This window comes from Scardinius erythrophthalmus (assembly GCF_964197995.2).
Source record: "Scardinius erythrophthalmus genome assembly, chromosome: 13".
Taxonomy (NCBI): Eukaryota; Metazoa; Chordata; class Actinopteri; order Cypriniformes; family Leuciscidae; genus Scardinius; species Scardinius erythrophthalmus.
The window spans coordinates 17,729,072-17,741,473 of NC_138233.1; the positions used below are offsets into that span (position 1 = coordinate 17,729,072).

The following is a 12,402-nucleotide window of genomic DNA, read 5'->3' on the forward strand; positions in this document are numbered from 1 at the left end:
TCATGCAGTACAAGAGCGGCCTCTAGAGGTGTAATAAAAACTATCGCTGATGCCTCGTGTTGTTTATTTCCACACGTGATTCTGCGTGCTGCACTGAGAGCACACGCTGCGTGGAGAGCGCTCAGATGCGCGTTTAAACCACCAACAGCTAAAAGGTATTTTTTCATATCATTATAAAGCGATTAATTTGTTGACTAAATGCAGCATTAGTAGAGAAAGAACAGCACAACAGTTTGTTTGTTTGCCTTCGAGGCTGAGAGGACGCTAACATTAGTACCAGTACCTCAAGTGGTTAAAACACTGACAAAAATAAACTAAGTCCGAACCAAATGTTTAATGTCACAATTGTTAACATCTATTTGCATTAGTTTATATCCAGCTAGTCACTTTGATGCATTAAATATGCAGAGAAGTTGCATATTTAAAGCTAGAGATGTAAGATAGCAAACTGATATGTTCATACAGCCGACAGAAACATAAATCAGAAAAGCATTCGATTTCGGTTATTTTTTCATCATCACTTTAATATGTATTTTGTTATTTTGATTAGATAATCATCAAGTGTTTATAAAATAGAAGCAAAAGTGTGAGACTATACATGTAATATTTATGTCATTTCAATGCTCTGGCGTTGTAGATATTTAAAGTTGGCCATCTTTAAGCATGACTGTTTGGATTGATATTAAAATGATAACACTTACAATAAAATTCCATATGTAACATTAACTATGGTTAATAACTGCTGTATAAGGATTGTTCATTGTTTGTTTGTTAATTAACATGTACTAATACATTTTTAAATTAAGGTTTTTATTTGTTTACCATTTGTTAACCATCAAACTAACATGAATGATTAAGGTGCAATTTGTTTTTATCCAGTATCAATTTTAAAAACTATCGGTTCATTAATCGGTTATCGGCAAGTATGGCCCAACCTAGCTATCGTTATCGGTAAAATCCACTATCGGTCGACCTCTAGTTAGAAGCATAGTTTAGTTTACATGAGATGTAGACTGAATAAATCCTTATCTTTAGCAAAATAAGCAAGCTGACATTCAGTACAAGCAGTGTTATTTATTTAGAATACATAAATGTAATTTACGTCTTTTAGTTTGTCAAGAGATTTAAAGCACCAGTGTTTTACTAGACTGCGCATGTGCGAACGTGCCCCAGATAGCACACGTACGTCGGGCCGACGTTGGCCCAACATCGAGCGTCGGCCTCCCTCCCTATAACATCGCAAAGGCGTTGGCCAGGCGTAGGCAGATCTCTTGTCAGTCAGTGCTCTATTTCCCAGCTCCGTTACGTCGGCTTTAGGTCGGCCCACTATACCATATACAGCTCGCTGCATCCTGCGGTGGATATCCAACCCGGCCCACATCCAAGTGTGACGTCAGAAGCCACGACCCATCCAAGTGTGACGTCGGAAGCCTACAAATACAGCACGTGACTCGTTTTGTTTTCCGGTACGGATCGAGTAGCGACAGTTATCATAGTTATTGGTTTATAATAAAGATGAGGTTATTGGTGTAGAGGTGTGACGCTACAGATTATTGGTGCAGTTCAATTGTGACGCTTTGGCAGGCTTGTAATGGTCTAATTCACAATCACTCCCTCAACAGCTGTATTAGACAATACGTTTCCTCTGCATAGCTCACTGGTTTTGTAAGTTAATGACATGGTAGTACAAGTAAACAATGTACCTTAAAACGAAATTTTTGTATTTCTCTTGTATTTCTGCTACACAAATGGTAATCAATAATCATGGTTTTGCTATAATAAACATATAAGGGAGCATCTATACTTAAACTAAAATGAGTTAGTTTCAGAATAATGCAGTTAGTATAGTATAATAGTACGTTAATATTATACAAAACAAAATTCTCAGTTGAGAATCTAAGTTAACGTAGTTACTGATACGAAATTCACTCAGCCAAATAACTCAGACATCACAGGGGAGTTAAATGACCAAATATGTAAGTTGAAGATAATTCATAGCTCTAAAACAACATCATCAAATCTTGTTGTTTCGAATTACATCGATATTTTGACAATTTATTACATATCGCGGATTCGCGGGTTTTCGTGCTAATTGCGGAGCAGGCATGCTAGTCAAGTGATCAGCCGCACTGCACTGACCTCAACTATTATTAAAGTGATAAGAGCTGCTTTCAACAGGTAACATCTCATTCTCTTACAACTCATTCGTATTATGTTGAACAGTGTTTATACTAAAACCGCAAGTGTGTTTTGTGCATTTTGTTTCTCAGTTACCTTCGTCTTATAGTCTTATCTTCTAGATGCTTCTTCCATTAATGAGAATGTGTCCAATTTGGGCATGGGCGTGCCCGGCGTGGTGGCTTCTGACGTCACACTTGGATGTGGCAGGGTTGGATGTCCACCGCAGGATGCAGCGAGAGGCTACTTTCAAGTCTCTTTCAAACACTGGAGCGGCCGCCGCGGCGCAGAGTTGCCATGGAAACGCCGCGGGACCACTGCGACTGGTAAGCAGGAAAACCCCCTCTCTCGCTGTTGTTTTCACTGCTTTCAGGTGATATTAGTCTCTGAAATCACACGGATAATACACACAACTGTTCTTGACACTTCTCTTACTTGTATTTGATACGCTTATGTTGAATATTTACTTTTATAGACATGGTTTTTGTGTCTTCGGAAAAAGTCCGTTAGCATCTCAACCGTTTTCAGAAGAGGTAACGTAACGTTAGCAGTTAAGTTAAGTTAAGCTAAGTTAATGTTAACTCGTTTGAGCTTTTGTTTATGAAAGTTTGGGCTTTTAATCACCTCTTATGTGTATATGAGAGGTTTTGTAAAGGTTTTACTTGGAAGTGAGCTAACGTTAATTTATTTTACACAAACGTAAACATAAACGTATGTAATCGGTGACGTCACTTACATGGAGTGAGAAAATTGGTTGAAACTAGCTCAGTGGTAAACAAAAATTGATAAAAAAAATGTTCTGTGATTTCAGCAGCAACAAAATAACCCATAACAGAGGAAAAGCTCCACGACTTCAACAGTTCTGAAGAAAGCTGCTGCCGGAGAAGTAGGAAATACAGGTAGGAAATCCAAAACTAAAGAATTAATTGATTGATTTTAGGAAACAGAGCCCCCCCTTTTCCCCTCACTATCATTGATGGCCAACCTATTGAGATAGTACAAGAATACAAGTACCTTGGCACAATAATTGATAGTAATATATGTTTTGAATCACACACTGATGCTGTTTGTGCCAAAGCCCAGCAGCAAATGCATTTTTACCGTAGACAGGAATTTTAACATTGACCCCACTTTGATGAGAATGTTTTATTCTTGTTTTATTGAGTCTGTTTTAACCTTCTGTTTTATCTGCTGGTTTGGTTCCTTGTCTACAAAAAAAAACAAAAAACGATTAGAGAGTATTGTTAGGACGTGTAGCAAGATTGCAGGCATTAACTTTCCCCCTCTCTCACACATTTACTCCAACAGAGTGGCAAAGAAGGCAGCTGACCCTAGTCATCCTTTGTCCTGCCAGTTCAAGCTACTTCCCTCAGGCCATAGGTACTCCATGCCCAGGTCAAATAGATTCAGAAACTCATCTCAGAAAAGCATTTCACTTCTGCTGTAGCTTATATATAATATAGCTTAGCTATAGCTTCTTACTTGTAATAAACCTGGCATTATATAATAATATTGTTGGCTCTGTGACAAATGGTTTGTTGTGTTCCTAGATCCTTCAATGTTGATGCCCTGGCCTCCACCGTAGCAGAGTTGGGCGGATCATCATCTCGGATCATCATCTCTAAGGAGCTATGAACCATATGATTAGTAAGTAAAACTTCAAACATACACTAATGTCAAACATACACTAATTGTGTTGGTAAAAAAATTATGTTTTTAAAAAGAAGTCTCCTATGTTCACCAAGACAGCATTCAAAACAATAATATTGTGAAATAATATAACAAATTCAAGAAACATTTATGATTATTACCGGCTTTCATTTTCTCAAAGGCGTAGCAGGATACCCAGGGCTTGGTTTACACCTATCACAATTTCTAGCCACTGGGGGACCATAGGCAGGCTAGGGGAACTCATATTAATGTTAAAAAACCTCATAAAGTGAAATTTTCATGCCATGGGACCTTTAAGCGTTTTCTACCAGTTTTCTATGTGAGGAAAACGCTTAACTGTACATAGCAGTCTATTTTTAATTAGTATGGTGTTTACGGAGTTATAATTTATTTATTTTAATATCACTGTCTATGCGTTAAGTCACGTTCTGCGAGTGCAAATCTCTAAATTCAACTTTGGACTTGTATTTTACAGGGGACAAGTTCTCAAATTCACATCTTTATGCTCTCGAGTTTTGCTACTTTTTTACTTTCATAAATAACCTTCCTGATAATGTTCGGGGCTCAGACACACTCTCCCAATTTAAATCTAGACTAAAGACACAACTCTTTAGCCAAGCATTCAATTAACACATCTCATAATCTTGTTTTACAGTTAATATGTGATGAAATAGTAAAAAGTGCACATGATCATCTTTTTCCTGAAATAATGTGAACTGCAGCTATGCTAATCTTTCTTCTGTTGCTTCCCTGTTTCTATCTCAGGATGTTCAGCAAGTTCACTACAGATTATAGCAGCTCCAGTTTGGATCCAGCCTCACTTGTGAAGACTTCAGATGATGGCAACTATAAATGGACATAAAAAAACTGCCAGATATTAAGGTGGGGTAAGCGATATTTCAAAAACGCTTTTGGACATAGTTGATATTTGGAATGAACCCAAACAAACACACCCCTCTCTTCAATGCTCCACCTCCAAAACTCACCACATTGCCCAGCAGCCGCATCACATTATTGGTGTAAATAACTAATTTATGTTATTGCATGACCTGCTCAATAAAAGCGCAACACTAAGAACGTTTCAGGAAACACTTTATTAATTATGATAAGGGCTGGATTTCCCGAAACCCTCTTAACGCTATGTCGTTCCTTAGTTATACCTTAAGCTGTACCTTATCGTTAATACGTGTTTCCCGAAACGTTCTTAGTTAATTGTACCTTCTGTAAGTCATACGTTCGGATATTTTCCCACCAGTTAGTCAAAGTGTGACAACACCGGTAATACCATAATAGAAGTGACGCGCATGCGATGCAGCGTGCTCGTTTTTCCAGGCGCGCATATGCCACAGCGAGATGAAAACATCTTAACTTTTTAGAATGCCACAAGCGCACCGCAGGTCATGTGACAAAAACTAACCGATCAGCTTTGGCCTTTCCGTAACAACATGGAAAATTCGGCTGAACAGCTGATCATAGCTGTACAGGGCGAGTTTTTATTTCTCATCTCCATAAATATATCTAGTAGTATATTTAGTAGTAGTAGTAAGCTAATGCAAGGGCTAGAAATCAATTAATCCTTTGCTGATACTTCCTCGTCATCATGGAGAGCGCAGTTCATGGTTGCATAGCAACGACAGACGCCACGGGAGCACAAGTGCTTGTAGAAAGGAGAGAGCACTTTCCACACATTTTTAGACGCGATATGTGAACGGCCCCTAATTCAGGATAAACTGAGAATCTATTTGGTTTAAAATCGTTTTTGTTTTGTTTAAAATGGAGATCACGATAACATACATCAGAATAACATGTTCCAGTCTATTAAAAAAAAAGATACTCAATTGAATCATTAATTTATACACTTTTAAAACCAATTAATTCAGTGTCTCATTCATAAACACCTGGGCTGGGTTTCCCGATAACGTTGTCTCTTAGCGTGCTACGAAGACTCTTAAGGTATAACTTATCTAAAGGTATAACATTTATAGGCGTGTTCCCCGAACCATACCTTAGAAACATTATGGATTCGGATGGCAATAAAATCACAGACTTACCCCTGTAAATGTTTAAAATACTATACGAACCCATGAAAAAACAGTAAGCGTCCGAATACTTACAACTTAACTGACAGTATGCTTTCACTGGCCTTTGAAAGCACTCCGCGGACGGCGCCGTCTTTTAGAACAACTATTCGCTGTATCGCTGCCATAGGTCCATAACAGAGAATGTCTATTATGGCGAGAAGTTTCACTCTCAGTACACTTCCGGCTTCTGAACTGGTTGCAGTTCCTCTCTGATTCCATATGAGGGCGCTCACAGGACGAGTGCAGAATGAATGGAGGTCTATGGCGCTATACCAATAAAAATCCATTTTTCTCATGAAATAATTTTTTGTCTAGTAATTTAAATGTTGTATTCGAAAGGAGATGCAAATAAATTTAGAGATACCAGAGATACTGCTTCACGGCAATCCTTCAGTCACTTTGGTGCTTTCGTGCTCTGCACTTTCTTTTCACTCAAGGCATCGACAACACAGCTGACACAGGTAAACACACTTGCTAGAAGAGTTTTTGTTTTGTTTGTTTCTGGTCCTGCTGCGGATGACACGATGCCATCAAGTGGTATCTCTGGTCGTAATCAGTCCTTCACTGACCAATCAGCGTTCATTAGCAGAATGCTAGCGTGTTATGGGCAACAACTCAACCTGTAAGAAATCGAAAGGACATAAGTACTCGTTCATTCAACTTTCGACCTAAAACCCATGTTGAACTTGCAAAATCTACAATCAGATTTGAGATTTATCAACGGAAATCGAGTGAAAAAGACACATTTAGCTGTCTAGCCCCATTGACTCCCATTCATTTTGCACTCATGGCGATCGCCCCTAGTGGAACTCTGGTGGTACTACAACCAAAATTCGGTACAATAGAGCTTAATAGGGAGTGGGCAGGCTCTCCGTAGACGGGCTCTGTCCATAATGTTTGAACGAAACAACAACACGTCACGCACTACGCAGTTGTCCACGTCTGTCGTCATGGTTACTATGTCAGTACACGCAGAAACCAGGGCTGCGTTCAGCCCAGACAAAACGTTGCACAACGTTTTTTTATGACGTCTCGCACGTGGTGGACTAATAACTTATTTTAATTAATCTGTTTGAGATCGAATTAACGCTAGATTTTGTCATATAAGTTACAGACATGGCATCTGAAGACCATTTCTAATTTTTCTCAGTTATTTTGCTTTATTACCAGACTCAATATTTGGCTTGTTCTTACATAGTAGACTATGCTATTTTGCCAAAATAAGCTCTGTGCAACACTGCAATCTACCATACTCCATAATGTAGTGTGCTTATTAACACAACATACCATTTCCTGTGTGATTTAACCAGACAAAATATCAACTGGGATTTTTTTTTCTTTACTCATTATTTGAGCAGACTGCAAATGTTAAGACATTTTTAAACCAAATTTGATTAGAAATTGAAAAACATCTATTGGAAATTGTAATTGAATTTCATTCACTAAATTGAGCATTATGGCCATGTGGCAATGTAGCATGCTTACTTTACAAACCTGATTTTGGGGTGCTTCTCATTTTTTATTTGTGCATCCTCATTTCCTTTCCTCACTTCCGTTCCTCATGTCTCTGCTCCTCCCCCGTTAGGAGGGATAGAAAATGAGATTGAGGAATCAAATCAAATCTTTTTCATATATTTGAATACTTATTTGTATTAGCAGTATAAAGTGCACACTATTCAGTAGCTAACTATATTCTTAAATTCTGAACATAACCAGTGTATATTAAGTATATTTATTCTGACTTATATGAGCAGTGTTGGGCTAACACATTACAGGTAATGCGAGTTATGTAATCAGATTACTTTTTTTTTAGTAACTAGTAAAGTAATGCATTACTTTTAAATTTACAAAAAAATATCTGATATACTTTTTCAAATAGTAATGCGAGTTACTTTTTTTCCATTTATAGATTGATACCCCTTCAGTCCTTGAGGGAATTCAGGGGTAAATGGAAGAGGCATTGTGTGAAGTAAGAGTGGTGAACTTTCTTCTCCTGCACCCTATTTTTCTGCAATCCAGAATGGCAGTACAACTGAAAGGTTTGTTTGAGCTGCACTCTCAACTGTACAGATGTGAATTTGCATGTCCTTCAGCCTGCAGGCTTATTCGTTTGTTTTTTTGGTGTGAAAGGGTAAGTAAAACAATTAGTTATTTTTTAGGGAGTAACCCAATATTGTAACACATTACTTTTCAAATTTACATTCCCAAACCCTGTATATGAGACTTGCTAGTCATTCATTTATATTTATGCAAATATTTACTTTATTTGTAGTTTTCATTCATTACAGTCGCTTATAAATAATTATGCAAAAATGTCTGGAAGCAGTTAGATTTTAAATCTGTCCCAGTCCTGACTGTCATGCTGCACAGTCTATTGAGTCTTTGACCTTTCAAAATGATAACTGATATTTTGTGAGCTAGACAGAGCATGGCACATCTGACCTAAGGCTTTTTGTGGCATTCTCCATAGGGCAGTGAGTGAGTCAAATCAAGTTCATTGCCTTACACGTGACTGTAATGCAAAGACGTGAATGAAATACTTTGGTGTCACAAGGGAAGATAACTCAGTTGACAGTGACACTAGATTTCAGAGAACATATTATTGTCTGAGGAAGTACATAATGTATGTCTATGTCTAGATGAGACGGGTTAACTACTTCCACCAACCCTCCCCCACCCTGGTGCTGAATACTACAAATCATGGACTGTAGTAACAAGTAATTTTTCCTGTAGCCAGTGATTGGTTGAAAGGGTGTTAACAGTCCTGAAGGGCTGAACTTTCAACATGTCAGACACATTTTGTTTTTCATTTTCACCATTTTTTTTTGTTTGAGAAGCACTAAGCATGCAGGAATGAAAAAAGAAAATGAAAACAGTAAAGAACCTGCTGATGACTCAAGGTAGAACATACTGGAACAACATACAAAATGTGTTAAAAGAACAATTTATGAAATCTATTTAATTCAGTTGATTTGTACAACCCAAATTGAAGTTAATTCTAAGTTATCTTATGTCAATTGCACACTGATTTATGCACACACCAGAATACCCTCATTGTGTCTACATCACTGGAATGGTGAATTAGCAGCATTTAAATGTTTTCTTGAGGTGACATACTGTAACTGTGACTTAAAGGTGGATGGTTTTGATTTATTACACAGGCCTATAATTGTGATGTTCATTTAAAATGCCAAAATCTCAAACTTTTTGACTTCAGAGCCTTTATTTGAGACAATCTTAGAAGAACTGATATCTACCTCTGGTACTTTTGGTGTCATCAATTGTTTTTCAGTTTAATGCAGTGGTGCATCTTTGTTTTATAACATTTTTAGTATTTTAAGTAACTTTGTGGTAATATTGTGATTGTTTTAATAACTAAATTTTAACTCTTATTGGACTGCATTTTATTGCACTTTATCTCCTGTCCAAAGATTTCTAGTCAAATATGGCATTATGTGATGTAAATTTGTCAGCTCTGTACCATTTCATAGTACTTTTAACACGGTTTCCATAAGGTTTAAATGTCTTTTGTAGTCACTCTTTCTCACATATGTACTGCCCAACCCCAGTCAGCAGACCCAACATGCTGCTTAGTATGGCTTTAGAAAGCAGGACAGTCTGAACTTATGTGTAATGTCTTATGTCACTGTTGTTGAGGCAATAGTGCTCCCATCTGGCATGTTGCTGAGCCTGTTCACCACAAGAGTGACAGTTCATATGTCTTTCCTGCAGAGATGATAGCAAAATATGTACCAAAAAGAATATCTCACAGTCCTACCAAGGTAAACAAGGAGAAATGGAATTAAAAAACACAGACACTTATTTCAGCACTCACGGCTCTTTGTTAAAATCGTCTATAGATGCTTTACATGTATACAGTGCAAATGCACAAGAGCACAATAGACACCATTCAGTTATTCAGGTTTGTTACAGTGAATATAGACATTTTGTGTAAGTATGCTTGACTTCATGGTCCTTTAGACAGGCCTTGTTTGGACTCTGTATGCCATTGGTCTTTGGAATAATTATGAGCTTAAGCCATGGGAAGAAGGCCAGGCATTTCAGAGGTCAGAACAACCACAGATTCAGAGAGGTCCGATGATTCATACTCCACAAGGGCCTCAGGTCTTCTGATGATCATTTGGCTGAAATGTCCTCTCAAAACGGCCTTCACTGGTCTTTGTCTTCTATCTTCTCTCTCTCTTTTTTTTTTAAATACTTGTGTGGTTGCTTGTGTATGTGTGATCCAATGGCATAAACATTTCAGGCCTATTTGACTACCTTAACTATTTCGCCCTTTTTTATGTCTTTTCTTTTTTGTTCTAAAATGATATGAACATCAAATGGAAAACTCTTAAGTCCTGAGAGGATTTTGGTGCTGCGATGCTGAACACACTGTGGCATTTTTAGCTCAACATTGACCAATCATCCATTGACATGGCTTTCATACAAAACTATCATACACACTCTAGTATCTAATCAATACAAAATAAAAATGCAACGGTAACACTTAATGTTTAGACATAACCACACAAATATTGATTCTATCCATATAATTTTCTCTGAATTTTTTTCCCAAATGTCCCAGTCCATTTAAACTTCTCCTTAATTATGTTTGAATTTATTTTGCATCCCTTTTTAATCTATACATTTTTTTTTAAATGCAGAGAATTGAATTGGGCACATAAACATCACATAAAGACACATTTTTTTGTTCTTTTTTGTTCAACTGATATAATCATAATGATTTCTCAGTGCAACTCAATAGAGCACCCCTAGTGGCAGGGATATTTATCTCTATACGTTAGTAGTACAGTATGCACAAGCTTTGATCGTAGCCTCTCATGGTCTTCTCTTCTTTCTTCTGCAAGTCCATAAGCCCTAACTGTAAAGACTCATCCATTCACTAACCATTCATTGGTCCACTTTGCCCTCCTTGATTCACTTTTCAAAATCATTTTCTTGATTTATTGGCTTTTCCTGGCTGCGTTGGATTTGGTCTTTGTGATGTAGGCTTCGAAGAAGAACTGACAGAAGAGCACAAAGTAGCTGAGGTACATGAGGGACGACCACACAATGTTCTGCACATGGGACGGGCACTCTTGGCCTTGCTGCATCCACGAATACACCAGGTAGTTGACCACGCAGCCCATCACCATTTGGGTGATCTGCGTCAGGGTGATGAACATGGCGAACTTGCGAGAGATTTTGAAGCCGGCGGCCCGAAGAGCGTAGTAAGAATACATGACGGCATGCACCAGATAATTCATGGTCATGAACCAGCCCCCGCCGGCCACCATGTCCTTGTAGGAGTACCATGAGTAGAGCAACACTGTGATGTGATGATACCAGTGCAGGAAGATCAGCTTTTGCTTGCGTAAAACAATGAATAGTGTGTCTCCTGAAAGTATAAGAGTAAGAGACTGATTGTGAGAGAGAAACAAAAATGCTGGTAACTGTGAAACTACTGGCTGTCTCAGATATGGTATCTTGTTATTTTTGTGTCATTGATAATAGTAAGTAGAGATTAAGGTATTAAATTAAACTTGCATGTTCTAGATCTTGAATATCTAATCAGGGCAAAGTGTTCCAATGCATTCACAAGACAAAACAAGTTTTATTTGGCCAATGTAGCAGGTCAAACTGTGAAAACACCACTGTGCTAAAGAATGGTCAAAATGAAGCATTAAAACATTTTAAGCTGCACATTAGGTCGGTTTTTCTGCTGTTGTAGAGAAGCATATTTGAAAACCCCCCACCTGCATGCACCAACATAAAGACACTCACAGACATGACCTTACTTGGAAAATCCTATAGGATTTATTTGAAACATTGTAATCGATACAGTACTACTAATCAACTGCAACAGGCTTCTTTTGTGTTGGTTATATGAAGTCTCTAAGTACCATCTTAACTTGTTTGGCTTCACACTGTCAGAAATTCATATTTTGAGACCCACAACACACTGGTCTTTTTTCATTACCACCGTTGTACTGGTGAATCCGAGGCCGAGATAGGCCTAGTCATATTTTCTTGTCTTTAAAACAGTGTCTTCACCAGACATGATGGTTGTCGTGCCACACTTGATAAGCTGTCTACACTGGAAGTGTCAAAAAAAAAAAAGAAGAAAAAAAAGGTTCTATCTGCTTTTGTCGTTTCCCGCCACTCAAGTCTGGTGTAGACACTTTGTTTGGGTAGTTGTGACGTTTGAAGTAGATTCATCGTCTGCTTTACGTTTACATGGCACTGGCAGTTCTTTCAGAAATGTGTCCATGCTTAGTGCAGAACTAGCCTATTCATTGATATTTTTACACGTCTCACTGTAATACTCAATTCTGACTCTTCAATCGTGCCGTCTAGTGGTATGTTATTCCATGAGAACTGCTGCAAGTAATGAAAGACTGCTCAAGCGGGTACTGCGAGTCATCTTGAGGTAAAAAAAAAAAAAAAAGTCAAATTAATATTTTGTGTT

General features: G+C 37.9%; 1 protein-coding gene across 7 annotated transcripts in view; it reads right to left on the reverse strand.

The window, feature by feature from the left end:
• Positions 1 to 9,755: 9,755 nt before the first annotated feature.
• The window catches only part of elovl6 (ELOVL fatty acid elongase 6), a 29,837-nt gene continuing 27,190 nt past the window's right edge, over positions 9,756 to 12,402 (reverse strand). For all 7 annotated transcript variants that reach the window (XM_081383192.1, XM_081383195.1, XM_081383191.1 and 4 more), the window contains one exon: positions 9,756 to 11,331. In XM_081383192.1, coding sequence (XP_081239318.1) covers positions 10,898 to 11,331 — 434 coding nt within the window. In that variant the 3' untranslated portion in view covers positions 9,756 to 10,897. The remainder of the gene's footprint in view (positions 11,332 to 12,402) is intronic.